Below are 16844 nucleotides of genomic sequence, written 5' to 3'. Positions count from 1 at the left end.
TTTTTATACTCAATATATTTAAATGTGACTGCCTTTAAGTCAGCAGACAAACAAATATTTTATGGATACAATATGTCCCCCTCCAAAATGTTTCTTCATTGCAGTGTGGATTTTTTTTTTCTTTTCTTTTCTTCTGGGGGGGTTGGGGGAGGGGTGACATATTTGTCTTAATGTCTTTTCTGCAGTTGTAAAATCTTTTCTAGCGTGTACCCTTGTGTTAAACTGTTTTATTAGACGACACAGCAGGCCGCTCCTTCACAATGACTCCACGCTACAGGCTACATCCAGGTCTAGTCTTGTCCTGAAATTAAACAATTTGCTGTCGGATGATGCTGTCGTTCAAGTAGCATTACTCAATCTGCAGAGAGAAAAACATTGCTCTGGGATCACTAAATGATCTTTAGATTGCAGTAAAATTGCAAAAGCAACATGGTCCGAGGTCAACAGATGGACACAAACTTTTGTTTCCTATCGATCTCTTTCTGTGCGGTTTTTTTTGCTCAAGTAGAAAGAGGTTTGCAAATAAGGTTAAAGTAAACAAGGAAGCAGGGTGACTGACACATGTTTCCAATGATTGTGAGCACATGCTCCGTCATTAGTTTTTCAGTCTGTCCTCTCACACTGCAGAGGCAACATGAGTCTGTGGGCCGTCCTGCTGCTCGCTCTGCTCGCTCAGACTTTTGCTGTAGATGGTAAGTACAACATTTAAAAATCACTTTTAAAGTTCAGAAAAGTATTTGTATAGTGAGCACATACGGTGTTGCTAGTTGTTGTTCATCCTTCAGTATAGTGTCATAGTGTTTCAGTAAAGACTTGATAATGGGCCTACTTTGTGTCAAATGTATGGTGTAATGCTTACCACATAAAGCAATTAACATTTAACACCATATACATTCATTTCATTCTTCATTTCTGGTTGCCCTGTCTACACAAGTAGACATATGTATTACAGTCAGGACTGCTACTAACAATTGTATTCATTTGAAATGAATTTGATTATTTTTTATAATTAGTCAATTATTTGTTGTTGTTATGTCAGAATATAGTGAAAATACCCATCAGAGATGACCAGAATAAAGTGTCTTTAAATAGCATATTATATATGTGTATGTATTAGAGCCCTGCACGGGACAAAAACTCCAGCCCCTACCCGACCCCAGCCCAACAACGCCTGCAATTTTTTCAGCTTTTTCACACTGGCCCGACCCTAGACCAACATCAATCACTTTAAGCTCTCTCTGACGCGCGCGCTCTTTGATGCATTCTCTCTCTCTCTGATGCGCGCTGTCTCTGCTACACACGCAAACACACACACGTCTCACCTTCTCCATAAACAACATGAAATCAAGGAGAGGGCCAGGGACGGTCAGACACTGTCCTGTACACTGTCCTGTGAGTCCCAGACACTGTCCTGTGACTCCATGACTGTCCCGAGACAGTCAGACACTGTCCTGTGACTCCCAGACACTGTCCTGTGACACCCAGAAATTGTCCTGTGACTCCATGACTGTCCCGGGGCAGTCAGACACTGTCCTGTACATTGTCTTGTGACTCCATGACTGTCCTGTACACTGTCCTGTGACTCCCAGACACTGTCCTATGACTCCATGACTGTTCCGGGACGGTCAGACACTGTCCTGTACACTATCCTGTGACTCCCAGACACTGTCCTGTGACTCCATGACTGTCCCGGGATAGTCAGACACTGTCCAACACTGTCCTGTGACTCCATGACTTTCCCAGGACAGTCAGACACTGTCCTGTACACTGTCCTGTGAGTCCCAGACACTGTCCTGTGACTCCATTACTGTCCTGTACACTGTCCTGTGACTACCAGACACTGTCCTATGACTCCATGACTGTTCCGGGACAGTCAGACACTGTCCTGTACACTATCCTGTGACTCCCACACATTGTCCTGTGACTCCATGACTGTCCCGGGATAGTCAGACAATGTCCAACACTGTCCTGTGACTCCATGACTGTCCCGGGATAGTCAGACACTGTCCTGTGACTCCCGGACACTGTCCTGTGACACCCAGACACTGTCCTGTGACTCCATGACTGTCCCGGGACAGTCAGACACTGTCCTGTACACTGTCCTGTGACTCCCAGACACTGTCCTGTGACTCCATGACTGTCCCGGGACAGTCGGACACTGTCCTGTACACTGTCCTGTGACTCCTAGACACTGTCCTGTGACTCCATTACTGTCCCGGGACAGTCAGACACTGTCCTACACTGTCCTGTGACTCCATGAATGTCCTTGTACACTGTCCTGTGACTCCCAGACACTGTCCTTTGACTCCCAGACACTGTCCTATGACTCCATGACTGTTCCGGGACAGTCAGACACTGTCCTGTACACTGTCCTGTGACTCCCAGACACTGTCCTGTGACTCCATGACTGTCCGGGACAGTCAGACACTGTCCTACACTGTCCTGTGACTCCATTACTGTCCCAGAACAGTCAGACACTGTCCTGTACACTGTCCTGTGACTCCATGACTGTCCCGGGACAGTCAGACACTGTCCTGTGACTCCCAGACACTGTCCTGTGACACCCAGACACTATCCTGTGACTCCATGACTGTCTTGTACACTATCCTGTGACTCCATGACTGTCCTGTACACTGTCTTGTGACTGCATGAATGTCCTTGTACACTGTCCTGTGACTCCCAGACACTGTCCTTTGACTCCCAGACACTGTCCTATGACTCCATGACTGTTCCGGGACAGTCAGACACTGTCCTGTACACTGTCCTGTGACTCCCAGACACTGTCCTGTGACTCCATGACTGCCTGGGACAGTCAGACACTGTCCTACACTGTCCTGTGACTCCATTACTGTCCCAGGACAGTCAGACACTGTCCTGTACACTGTCCTGTGAGTCCCAGACACTGTCCTGTGACTCCATGACTGTCCGGGACAGTCAGACACTGTCCTACACTGTCCTGTGACTCCATTACTGTCCCAGGACAGTCAGACACTGTCCTGTACACTGTCCTGTGACTCCATGACTGTCCCGGGACAGTCAGACACTGTCCTGTGACTCCCAGACACTGTCCTGTGACTCCATGACTGTCCTGTACACTATCCTGTGACTCCATGACTGTCCTGTACACTGTCCTGTGACTCCATGAATGTCCTTGTACACTGTCCTGTGACTCCCAGACACTGTCCTTTGACCCCCAGACACTGTCCTATGACTCCATGACTGTTCCGGGACAGTCAGACACTGTCCTGTACACTGTCCTGTGACTCCCAGACACTGTCCTGTGACTCCATGACTGTCCGGGACAGTCAGACACTGTCCTATGACTCCCAGACACTGTCCTGTGACACCCAGACACTATCCTGTGACTCCATGGCTGTCCCGGGGCAGTCAGACACTGTCCTGTACACTGTGCTGTGACTCCATGACTGTCCTGTACACTGTCCTGTGACTCCCAGACACTGTCCTGTGACTCCATGACTGTCCCGGGATAGTCAGACACTGTCCTGTGACTCCCGGACACTGTCCTGTGACACCCAGACACTGTCCTGTGACTCCATGACTGTCCCGGGACAGTCAGACACTGTCCTGTACACTGTCCTGTGACTCCCAGACACTGTCCTGTGACTCCATGACTGTCCCGGGACAGTCGGACACTGTCCTGTACACTGTCCTGTGACTCCTAGACACTGTCCTGTGACTCCATTACTGTCCCGGGACAGTCAGACACTGTCCTACACTGTCCTGTGACTCCATGAATGTCCTTGTACACTGTCCTGTGACTCCCAGACACTGTCCTTTGACTCCCAGACACTGTCCTATGACTCCATGACTGTTCCGGGACAGTCAGACACTGTCCTGTACACTGTCCTGTGACTCCCAGACACTGTCCTGTGACTCCATGACTGTCCGGGACAGTCAGACACTGTCCTACACTGTCCTGTGACTCCATTACTGTCCCCGAACAGTCAGACACTGTCCTGTACACTGTCCTGTGACTCCATGACTGTCCCGGGATAGTCAGACACTGTCCTACACTGTCCTGTGACTCCATGACTGTCCTATACACTGTCCTTTGACTCCCAGACACTGTCCTATGACTCCATGACTGTTCCGGGACAGTCAGACACTGTCCTGTACACTGTCCTGTGACTCCCAGACACTGTCTTGTGACTCCATGACTGTCCGGGACAGTCAGACACTGTCCTACACTGTCCTGTGACTCCATTACTATCCCAGGACAGTCAGACACTGTCCTGTACACTGTCCTGGGAGTCCCAGACACTGTCCTATGACTCCATGACTGTTCCGGGACAGTCAGACACTGTCCTGTACACTGTCTTGTGACTCCCAGACACTGTCCTGGGACTCCATGACTGCCTGGGACAGTCAGACACTGTCCTACACTGTCCTGTGACTCCATTACTGTCCCAGGACAGTCAGACACTGTCCTGTACACTGTCCTGTGAGTCCCAGACACTGTCCTGTGACTCCATGACTGTCCGGGACAGTCAGACACTGTCCTACACTGTCCTGTGACTCCATTACTGTCCCAGGACAGTCAGACACTGTCCTGTACACTGTCCTGTGACTCCATGACTGTCCCGCGACAGTCAGACACTGTCCTGTGACTCCCAGACACTGTCCTGTGACACCCAGACACTATCCTGTGACTCCATGACTGTCCTGTACACTGTCCTGTGACTCCATGAATGTCCTTGTACACTGTCCTGTGACTCCCAGACACTGTCCTTTGACTCCCAGACACTGTCCTATGACTCCATGACTGTTCCGGGACAGTCAGACACTGTCCTGTACACTGTCCTGTGACTCCCAGACACTGTCCTGTGACTCCATGACTGTCCGGGACAGTCAGACACTGTCCTACACTGTCCTGTGACTCCATTACTGTCCCAGAACAGTCAGACACTGTCCTGTACACTGTCCTGTGACTCCATGACTGTCCCGGGACAGTCAGACACTGTCCTATGACTCCCAGACACTGTCCTGTGACACCCAGACACTATCCTGTGACTCCATGGCTGTCCCGGGGCAGTCAGACACTGTCCTGTACACTGTGCTGTGACTCCATGACTGTCCTGTACACTGTCCTGTGACTCCCAGACACTGTCCTGTGACTCCATGACTGTCCCGGGATAGTGAGACACTGTCCTGTGACTCCCGGACACTGTCCTGTGACACCCAGACACTGTCCTGTGACTCCATGACTGTCCCGGGACAGTCAGACACTGTCCTGTACACTGTCCTGTGACTCCCAGACACTGTCCTGTGACTCCATGACTGTCCCGGGACAGTCGGACACTGTCCTGTACACTGTCCTGTGACTCCTAGACACTGTCCTGTGACTCCATTACTGTCCCGGGACAGTCAGACACTGTCCTACACTGTCCTGTGACTCCATGAATGTCCTTGTACACTGTCCTGTGACTCCCAGACACTGTCCTTTGACTCCCAGACACTGTCCTATGACTCCATGACTGTTCCGGGACAGTCAGACACTGTCCTGTACACTGTCCTGTGACTCCCAGACACTGTCCTGTGACTCCATGACTGTCCGGGACAGTCAGACACTGTCCTACACTGTCCTGTGACTCCATTACTGTCCCCGAACAGTCAGACACTGTCCTGTACACTGTCCTGTGACTCCATGACTGTCCCGGGATAGTCAGACACTGTCCTACACTGTCCTGTGACTCCATGACTGTCCTATACACTGTCCTTTGACTCCCAGACACTGTCCTATGACTCCATGACTGTTCCGGGACAGTCAGACACTGTCCTGTACACTGTCCTGGGACTCCCAGACACTGTCTTGTGACTCCATGACTGTCCGGGACAGTCAGACACTGTCCTACACTGTCCTGTGACTCCATTACTATCCCAGGACAGTCAGACACTGTCCTGTACACTGTCCTGGGAGTCCCAGACACTGTCCTGTGACTCCATGACTGTCCCGGGATAGTCAGACACTGTCCTACACTGTCCTGTGACTCCATGACTGTCCTATACACTGTCCTGTGACTCCCAGACACTGTCCTGTGACACCCAGACACTATCCTGTGACTCCATGACTGTCCCGGGACAGTCAGACACTGTCTTACACTGTCCTGTGACTCCATGACTGTCCCAGGACAGTCAGACACTGTCCTTTACACTGTCCTGTGAGTCCCAGACACTGTCCTGTGCCTCCATTACTGTCCGGGATAGTCAGACACTGTCCTGTGACTCCATGACTGTCCCAAGACAGTCAGACACTGTCCTGTACACTGTCCTGTGACTCCCAGACACTGTCCTGTGACTACATGACTGTCCCGGGATAGTCAGACACTGTCCTACACTGTCCTGTGACTCCATGACTGTCCTATACACTGTCCTGTGACACCCAGACACTGTCCTGTGACTACATGACTGTCCCGGGATAGTCCGACACTGTCCTGTACACTGTCCTGTGAGTCCCAGACTCACTTTGAACTTGATACAAATTTTAACACAGCTATTAATTTTATTTTCTTTATTTTTGAACTCGCTGTTATTGGATGTAGATTGTTAGTTTGTATTTACATACAACTTGTTACTATACTGATACTAGTTGTTCAATAAATTGGAACAGTTTAATCTTGTTGCGTATTTCATTAGCATTGTGTTGGGCCGATGGGGGCATGTGGGGCTTGAAAATTACACCTTGTCCAAAGTGGGGAATGACCGAAAAAGTTTGAGAACCACTGTTGTACACTGTCCTGTGACTCCCAGACACTGTCCTTTGACTCCCAGACACTGTCCTATGACTCCATGACTGTTCCGGGACAGTCAGACACTGTCCTGTACACTGTCCTGTGACTCCCAGACACTGTCCTGTGACTCCATGACTGTCCGGGACAGTCAGACACTGTCCTACGCTGTCCTGTGATTCCATTACTGTCCCAGGATAGTCAGACACTGTCCTATGACTCCATGACTGTCCCAAGACAGTCAGACACTGTCCTGTACACTGTCCTGTGACTCCCAGACACTGTCCTGTGACACCCAAACACTATCCTGTGACTCCATGGCTGTCCCGGGGCAGTCAGACACTGTCCTGTACACTGTGCTGTGACTCCATGACTGTCCTGTACACTGTCCTGTGACTCCCAGACACTGTCCTGTGACTCCATGACTGACTGTCCCGGGATAGTCCTGTACACTGTCCTGTGACACTGTCCTGTGACTCCCGGACACTGTCCTGTGACACCCAGACACTGTCCTGTGACTCCATGACTGTCCCGGGACAGTCAGACACTGTCCTGTACACTGTCCTGTGACTCCCAGACACTGTCCTGTGACTCCATGACTGTCCCGGGACAGTCGGACACTGTCCTGTACACTGTCCTGTGACTCCTAGACACTGTCCTGTGACTCCATTACTGTCCCGGGACAGTCAGACACTGTCCTACACTGTCCTGTGACTCCATGAATGTCCTTGTACACTGTCCTGTGACTCCCAGACACTGTCCTTTGGCTCCCAGACACTGTCCTATGACTCCATGACTGTTCCGGGACAGTCAGACACTGTCCTGTACACTGTCCTGTGACTCCCAGACACTGTCCTGTGACTCCATGACTGTCCGGGACAGTCAGACACTGTCCTACACTGTCCTGTGACTCCATTACTGTCCCAGAACAGTCAGACACTGTCCTGTACACTGTCCTGTGACTCCATGACTGTCCCGGGACAGTCAGACACTGTCCTGTGACTCCCAGACACTGTCCTGTGACACCCAGACACTATCCTGTGACTCCATGACTGTCTTGTACACTATCCTGTTACTCCATGACTGTCCTGTACACTGTCCTGTGACTGCATGAATGTCCTTGTACACTGTCCTGTGACTCCCAGACACTGTCCTTTGACTCCCAGACACTGTCCTATGACTCCATGACTGTTCCGGGACAGTCAGACACTGTCCTGTACACTGTCCTGTGACTCCCAGACACTGTCCTGTGACTCCATGACTGCCTGGGACAGTCAGACACTGTCCTACACTGTCCTGTGACTCCATTACTGTCCCAGGACAGTCAGACACTGTCCTGTACACTGTCCTGTGAGTCCCAGACACTGTCCTGTGACTCCATGACTGTCCGGGACAGTCAGACACTGTCCTACACTGTCTTGTGACTCCATTACTGTCCCAGGACAGTCAGACACTGTCCTGTACACTGTCCTGTGACTCCATGACTGTCCCGGGACAGTCAGACACTGTCCTGTGACTCCCAGACACTGTCCTGTGACACCCAGACACTATCCTGTGACTCCATGACTGTCCTGTACACTATCCTGTGACTCCATGACTGTCCTGTACACTGTCCTGTGACTCCATGAATGTCCTTGTACACTGTCCTGTGACTCCCAGACACTGTCCTTTGACTCCCAGACACTGTCCTATGACTCCATGACTGTTCCGGGACAGTCAGACACTATCCTGTACACTGTCCTGTGACTCCCAGACACTGTCCTGTGACTCCATGACTGTCCGGGACAGTCAGACACTGTCCTACACTGTCCTGTGACTCCATTACTGTCCCAGAACAGTCAGACACTGTCCTGTACACTGTCCTGTGACTCCATGACTGTCCCGGGACAGTCAGACACTGTCCTATGACTCCCAGACACTGTCCTGTGACACCCAGACACTATCCTGTGACTCCATGACTGTCTTGTACACTATCCTGTGACTCCATGACTGTCCTGTGCACTGTCCTGTGACTCCATGAATGTCCTTGTACACTGTCCTGTGACTCCCAGACACTGTCCTTTGACTCCCAGACACTGTCCTATGACTCCATGACTGTTCCGGGACAGTCAGACACTGTCCTGTACACTGTCCTGTGACTCCCAGACACTGTCCTGTGACTCCATGACTGCCTGGGACAGTCAGACACTGTCATACACTGTCCTGTGACTCCATTACTGTCCCAGGACAGTCAGACACTGTCCTGTACACTGTCCTGTGAGTCCCAGACACTGTCCTGTGACTCCATGACTGTCCGGGACAGTCAGACACTGTCCTACACTGTCCTGTGACTCCATTACTGTCCCAAGACAGTCAGACACTGTCCTGTACACTGTCCTGTGACTCCATGACTGTCCCGGGACAGTCAGACACTGTCCTGTGACTCCCAGACACTGTCCTGTGACACCCAGACACTATCCTGTGACTCCATGACTGTCCTGTACACTATCCTGTGACTCCATGACTGTCCTGTACACTGTCCTGTGACTCCATGAATGTCCTTGTACACTGTCCTGTGACTCCCAAACACTGTCCTTTGACTCCCAGACACTGTCCTATGACTCCATGACTGTTCCGGGACAGTCAGACACTGTCCTGTACACTGTCCTTTGACTCCCAGACACTGTCCTGTGACTCCATGACTGTCCGGGACAGACAGACACTGTCCTACACTGTCCTGTGACTCCATTACTGTCCCAGGACAGTCAGACACTGTCCTGTACACTGTCCTGTGAGTCCCTGACACTGTCCTGTGACTCCATTACTGTCCTGGTATAGTCAGACACTGTCCTGTGACTCCCAGACACTGTCCTGTGACTCCCAGACACTGTCCTGTGACACCCAGACACTATCCTGTGACCCCATGGCTGTCCCGGGGCAGTCAGACACTGTCCTGTACACTGTGCTGTGACTCCATGACTGTCCTGTACACTGTCTTGTGACTCCCAGACACTGTCCTATGACTCCATGACTGTTCCGGGACAGTCACACACTGTCCTGTACACTGTCCTGTGACTCCCAGACACTGTTCTGTGACTCCATGACTGTCCTGTACACTGTCTTGTGACTCCCAGACACTGTCCTATGACTCCATGACTGTTCCGGGACAGTCACACACTGTCCTGTACACTGTCCTGTGACTCCCAGACACTGTTCTGTGACTCCATGACTGTCCCGGTATAGTCAGACACTGTCCAACACTGTCCTGTGACTCCATGATTGTCCTGTACACTGTCCTGTGACTCCCAGACAATGTCCTGTGAGACCCAGACACTATCCTGTGACTCCATGGCTGTCCCGGGACAGTCAGACACTGTTCTGTGACTCCCAGACACTGTCCTGTGACACCCAGACATTGTCCTGTGACTCCATGACTGTCCCGGTACAGTCAGACACTGTCCTGTACACTGTCCTGTTACTCCCAGACACTGTCCTGAGACTCCATGACTGTCCCGGGACAGTCAGACACTGTCCTACACTGTCCTGTGACTCCATGATTGTCCTGTACACTGTCCTGTGACTCCCAGACAATGTCCTGTGAGTCCCTGACACTGTCCTGTGACTCCATGACTGTCCCGGGACAGTCAGACACTGTCCTGTGACTCCCAGACACTGTCCTGTGACACCCAGACATTGTCCTGTGACTCCATGACTGTCCCGGTACAGTCAGACACTGTCCTGTACACTGTCCTGTTACTCCCAGACACTGTCCTGAGACTCCATGACTGTCCCGGGACAGTCAGACACTGTCCTACACTGTCCTGTGACTCCATGATTGTCCTGTACACTGTCCTGTGACTCCCAGACAATGTCCTGTGAGACCCAGACACTATCCTGTGACTCCATGGCTGTCCCGGGACAGTCAGACACTGTTCTGTACACTGTCCTGTGACTCCAAGACACTAGGAGTCCCGGGACAGTCATGGAGTCACAGTTTTTGCTGCCACTGCTTCTCGCCTCATGGGAGCTTTTATCAATCAAATCCATTTGTACTTCATTACCGCGAGGAGAAAGGAAATGTATTAAGTCAGAGGTGCAAATACAATAAAACGATAGTCAATCCATTTTCTTGATCTGTTTTGTTTTATCCTCAGAGTCCTGTATGGGTCGCTGTGAGAATGGCTTTGACTCTCAGAAGAAGTGCCAGTGTGACTCAATGTGCAAGTATTACAGAAGCTGCTGCTCTGACTTCGAGGTCATGTGTGGCATGACGAGTAAGAAACCTTTCTGCTCAGAAACGTTGTGTGACAGTCTAAATGGTGCAGGGAAAGATGGTCATTGATCTCACTTTTCTCCCTCAGCTCGCGGAGACACGTTTGTGTTTGCAGGGGATGATGATGGTGAGCTGTTTGAAGGTACCACTCCACCACTTAGACGTTCAGCACACGACCAGTCTTCCACTGTTATCAGTCGTCAGCTTCCGCCCACACAACAGCCCATCTCAGACTTTGATCACAGACCACAGCAACATTCAGAAACCACACTAGAAATGATCAAACGCCCTGGACTGATGGATACCATACTTCAGAATATCCCTGTTACACAAAAAACACCCATTTCCCAGACAGTCCAACCTACACAGATGTTCCCCAGCACAGCTAAACCCTCTCGGACTGATGCAGCCGCTGAGACGACCACTGTTCCCGTCACAACAGCCACTACTGAAGCCCCCGACCCAGACGCTGTGGCCTGCAGTGGGAGGCCTTTTGACTCCTTCATGCGACTAAAGAATGGCTCCATATATGCCTTCAGAGGTAAGTGATTTAAAAAAAATATTTAATAAAGAGCAGAACTTGAAGTATAAGATCTTTCTGTTGCGGGGGAACATGCTTGTGAACTTCTGTTTCTTTTCTAGGGGAGTACTTTTTTGAACTGGACCAGAAGTCAGTGCTTCCTGGTTATCCGAAGCTCATAAAGGACGTGTGGGGCATCAGCGGGCCTATTGATGCTGCCTTCACCCGCATCAACTGTCAAGGGAAGACTTATATCTTTAAGGTGGGGACACAGCAAGTGATCATGTATTATTAAATCATGTATATCAGACCGCTGCTGTAATGACACTTTAATGTTAAAAACGGATCAAAACCTTCATTAGGGAAACAAGTACTGGAGGTTTGATAACGGTGTGCTGGATGAGGACTACCCTCGAGATATCAGCGTGGGCTTTGACAAAATTCCTGATCATGTGGATGCAGCTTTTGCCCTGCCTTCTCCTGGTCACAATGGAAAAGAGAAGGTCTACTTTTTCAAAGGTACAGCCAGACATTACACAATACATCCAGATATTTCCGTAGAATATTTGGTGTTTTGAACATGCAATAATGTGGAAAATACTTAAAAATAAAAGTTACTTAACAGTTTTTTTTATTTGGGGCATCTTGTTGGTTTCTCCAGCGGATCAGTATTACACGTACGAGTTTTTGCACCAGCCGTCCCATGAGGAGTGTATCACCATGTCTGAGAGGTCTCCATCAACACTGTTCAGGCGCTACACTGACGTGTACTACAACAACTATGAACGTGTTATCAGCGAGCTCTTCTCTGACTGTGAGTTGTGGCATTACAGATCATATGTACTTGTTTTGGGGGTGGAGGCAGGAGTTGTCACTTGTACAGCTAAATGTTTTTTCTAACCTTCTTTAAGTGCCTCAGCATCATGACAAACACCACTTCATTGATAAGGACTGGAAGGGCCTCAAGTCTCCAGTGGATGCTGTCATGGCCGGCAGAATTTACGTCCCTCCCCGTAGCACCGCGCGACGCCGCAACGACGACCAGCCTGACCAGCAGTGGGGTCAACAGCAGGGCCAGCAGTGGAACCAGCAGCAGTACCAGCAGTATGGACAGCAGTGGGGTCATAGGAGGCAAAGCCGTTCAGCCTACTGGGGATCCACGGCTGAGCGGGGGATGAATATGGGCCAGGACTTTGCGGAGATGGGGATGGAAATGGGTCGGAGGTTAGCAGAGAGGAGGAGGATGGAGATGGAGGAGAGGCTCAGACGAGACTGGGACAGACGGTTGGATCAAGACTGGGACCAGGACAGACGGAGAGATGGTTACCGCCAGAACAACAGAGGCAACTATGACTCCAGAGATGACAGGTCTTACTGGGCGTCCATCCAGAGGAGTCTGCCCATACAGAGTGTCTACTTCTTTAAAGGAGGTAATACATCAGGGACAGATACATTAGCAGTGCAGTTTAGGCTAATAATAGTCATACAAAACCATTTAACAATATGAATGCTTACATATTATCGTTTTATCTAAGTTCAAAGGGCAAGGTACCTATTTAACCCCAGAAACATGTTTCAGTTTTTTCAGACACACTGACCTTTGTAGATGTCGAGAGCAGCTGGTAGAGCAGACAGGAACTCATTTGAACTAATTTCATCAAACTTTCCCTTAGCTCTGTCGAGCCACAGAGGGCTTATTATAACTAGTTTCACATGCTGTGTACTAGTCCACGTGACAAAGAAACAGATGCCTAAAATGACTGCAGTTCTTGTGTATTTGTGCCTGTCACCTTAATATGATATTCAGTGGTTTTCTGGTTTAGGATTTACCAAAGACGAGACAAAAAAAGACAAGAACAAAGATGTGTTTTGATGAATGCTGACGCTGATGACGGGTCCATACTGCTGTTAAGTTGTGTTTATCGACTGAGAGTGAGGTTTGCTTCACACAAAAAGGACATGCCTGGCATGACCATGAGCTGCTCCAGAGAGGAAATAATAATGGCTGTCTTGTTTTCTAGATACATACTCCAGAGTGGACCTCAGGACCAAGAGAGTTGACCCTGCCACGCCTCCTTATCCCAGATCCATCGCCAAGTACTGGCTCGGCTGTTCAGACACCACTGGGGCAGAAAAGTAGTAAATAAATAGTCATTTGGACAACATTTGTATAACAGATCATTCATTTTACCTGAAACAGGCAGCATCGGCTGTTGAAAATGTGACACACTTGCTCAGTGTAACACACGCTCTTCAACTTAAGCAAATATTGGAGATCAATGCAAGTCCACACGTTGCTGCTCTCCACAGTAGTTCACCTCAACATGGCCAAAGTTCAACTGGTTGATTTAGGTTATCTCATCTGTCCTCAACATCAACTAACCTACTTAAATAAATACAACTATAATGAAAATAAGCTCAAATGAGAAAGCCAGAAACCGTATATATAATGTTTTCCAACTTTCCAGCTTCTCTCGCTTTTTCTTCTTTACAGCTTCTCATTTCTTGGATTTCAGTGTCATAAAAATTAAGGACTTTGTTAAATTGCATCCATTTAGATACCCAAACAGACAGTAATTCAGTCAAGTTTTCTTCATGTGTCTACAATTTTTTATTTTTTCCTTCCTAATCATAAGCATATATACAGTGAATAACAAAATATAACACAGGGTTTTATCCATCATAAAAATGTGGGGTGACATGGTCGTACAGATTTCCCCTAAATGTGCAATAATGGGGGTTTTACCCCACAGCAGCATCATGTAACTGTCACAGCAGAGGTCAGAGAGCAGTGACAGGTGGGACTTTGACTGTAGGTCGTAGATCTGAAAACATTCTTACAATGTCTTCTGATATGCCGACTAGTGTACGAGAGCAAAATTTAACAATGCTCTATAATACACTGAGAAAGCAACCTTGTTGAACTCTAGCGGTTTTTGACAGATGTTTGAACAACATAAGGTGTTACTGATTCAGATGAGTCACATTTGATTGCATGTTTACAACCTGTAACGCAACAGTCTGTTCTCACTTGTATTTTCATCCATGTAAACATAAAAATATCAAGAACGTAGTTCATGATGCTTTACAACCACTATGACATTTTTGCAGATGTTTACTCTCATCTTCCTGGTACAAACCAGATGTTCAATAAAGACCATTCTCCTGTCTTTATGTCTGTTTATCCCCTCTACAGGCCCAGATATTACAGTACTTGTATGTATACCGGTAATACAACATGAATCACTTGAGGAAATAAAAACAAGTCTTGCTCAATTGTCCCTGTACTCGTGTTCATTTGAAACACTAACCAGGGGCACTGTTATGAGTTACCAAAATACGCATGATATTTTGTAGTTTATTCTATAATTTAATTTATCTTTCAATCTAAATAATACATTTATTACTTATAATTATTTATCTATATTTTGTAGAAGGTGAACGTTGTTTTTATCACAATGCTGCATAAATATCATTATGCGAGCTGTACTTGTACATAACTGTGTAACAAATAACCATAATTCAAGAATTTCTTTTGTGCCTGTAACAATATAACGGCAGCGTAATACATATGCAGTTGTGTTTGAATCAGACCTGCTGATGTGAAGTTTCTCAGAGGTTATGAGTGTTTAATAATGACATTTTCATAGCAGGGTTCATCAATCGTACTGACCACTGCACCTTCATTGGGGATGACCTCAGTGAGACTTACAGCGTCTCCGGCTGGTCCCACAGTCAGGTAGGTGCCCTCAGTTTTTCCTGTACTGAGGTCACCACCCTCAGCCCTCTGATCTGACCCTGAATCAGCTGAAGCCAACTCTGGCACGCTCTGCAAATTGGACGACAGAGGCCTTTTTGGAGTGCCGCTCTCGGATGATGGAGTGTCATTAGCACCAGCTGTGTCAGAGGAGTTGAGAGAAGCATGCTTTCTCCTGATTGGCTTACATATGCCAACTTCGCTTCCAGGTGTCCCTCCCTCCTCCCACACACTCGCCCGAGCGCCGAGCTTCCTCCTGGGTGGTTTGGTAATCCCTTCAGCTCCTTTAGGCTTGGGCCTGCCAGACTCCTGCTCCCTTTGTCTCTGGAGGCTGCCGAGTCGCCGCAGCATGGCTTGGACGGGGCCTTCAGAGTTTGTCTCCGTCTTCGACGCGGGCCTACCTGCTTTACCCACAGTCACATACACTGTGGTGACCTTATTTAAGACCCCCACCTGAGCATCAGAGGCAGATGTTGGCAGCTGCATCCCTTTATGAGCAGCTGTGTTGGACATAGTCCGCCTTCGTCCTGATGCCCCAGGGACCTGCAGGGTGGCCCGGGAAGACGTTCTGTCTACTTCCTGGTCCCCTGCCTCACAGCTTGATTCCTGATTGTCTGTCGCCTGCACTTCCACTTCATCTTCCCCCTCCTCGCCCTCGGCACCATCTTCGTCCCCAGTTCTAGCTGCACTTCCTTGACTTTGGAGGGCAGACAGCATCAAAACTCCCCACGGTGACTTGGGTTTGTTGCGTGGGTGTCCAGGGAGAGCGCCTGGGTCCTGAGCCGAGCCACGCCTCTCCTTGGGGCTAAAGCGCGTGCCCTCTGCAAACGAGACAGACGGCCTCTTGGACTTGGCGATGCTGGAGGTGCGAGGGATGTTGAAGGCCGATGTGATGTCCTCACTGCTGAAGCCAGATGGGTCCAAGAACATGTTACACTTCGAGCTCATCTCGTGGAACTCGCCGCCCGCCACCGACGGGATGTCTGCCAAAGAGACAGAGACAGAAAAGTCGACATTAGAATAGATGGAGGGGAAGTATGCAGTGGAAGTTATGTTCACCACCAAAAGAGGGCAGTGTAAAGTCTGGTGTATCCATTGACTGTAAATATTAATGGACAAAGCATCCGGTTTGGCGAAGTGCTGCAAATGTGCCTTAAACCTGCATTCTATCTGAATTCCAGCAGCGGGCGACATGTGCAGGTGCAAAAGGAGGTCGTCAACGTGAAGTCTATGTGACCCACTTCTCACTTGATTTATTACCTCAGTAAACATTTTCACAATGAGTTTATGGTCTTAATCGCTAGTTTTAAGTCTTCTGCAATACAGAATTTTCGAATTATGGTCTCGGTTGATTTTAAAATCGACGATAAAGCAGTGGGTGTTTTAGGGCGTGGCTATGATGTGATTGACAGTTCGTGGCCTGTCAATCATGACAGAGGTTTAGCAATGCTTATCCATGGCACGTGAACTTCATTTTTGGGTCGTAGTGACTGTGACAATTTGGTCGCCTAATAATGTCTTGTTCAGCGTTCAGTTGTACGACAAGACACTCAAAGGAGGCAGCAGTAT

At 49.0% G+C, this 16844-nt stretch overlaps 2 protein-coding genes across 2 annotated transcripts in view; one reads left to right on the top strand and one right to left on the bottom strand.

Moving 5' to 3' along the window:
• Window positions 1–198: 198 nt before the first annotated feature.
• vtna (vitronectin a) lies at window positions 199–14776 on the top strand. The gene is made up of 8 exons (XM_028574448.1): window positions 199–692; window positions 10880–10999; window positions 11087–11539; window positions 11641–11780; window positions 11881–12037; window positions 12180–12332; window positions 12430–12948; window positions 13540–14776. Exons 1-8 carry the CDS (start codon window positions 635–637, stop codon window positions 13656–13658), a joined length of 1719 nt encoding a protein of 572 aa, XP_028430249.1. The 5' UTR covers window positions 199–634; the 3' UTR covers window positions 13659–14776.
• The window catches only part of scarf1 (scavenger receptor class F, member 1), a 9425-nt gene continuing 6639 nt past the window's right edge, over window positions 14059–16844 (bottom strand). The window contains exon 11 of the mRNA XM_028574446.1: window positions 14059–16258. Coding sequence (XP_028430247.1) covers window positions 15138–16258 — 1121 coding nt within the window. The 3' untranslated portion in view covers window positions 14059–15137. The remainder of the gene's footprint in view (window positions 16259–16844) is intronic.

This window comes from Perca flavescens, chromosome 3, assembly GCF_004354835.1.
Source record: "Perca flavescens isolate YP-PL-M2 chromosome 3, PFLA_1.0, whole genome shotgun sequence".
NCBI classification, from domain to species: Eukaryota; Metazoa; Chordata; class Actinopteri; order Perciformes; family Percidae; genus Perca; species Perca flavescens.
This window is presented reverse-complemented; position numbering and strand designations above follow the sequence as displayed.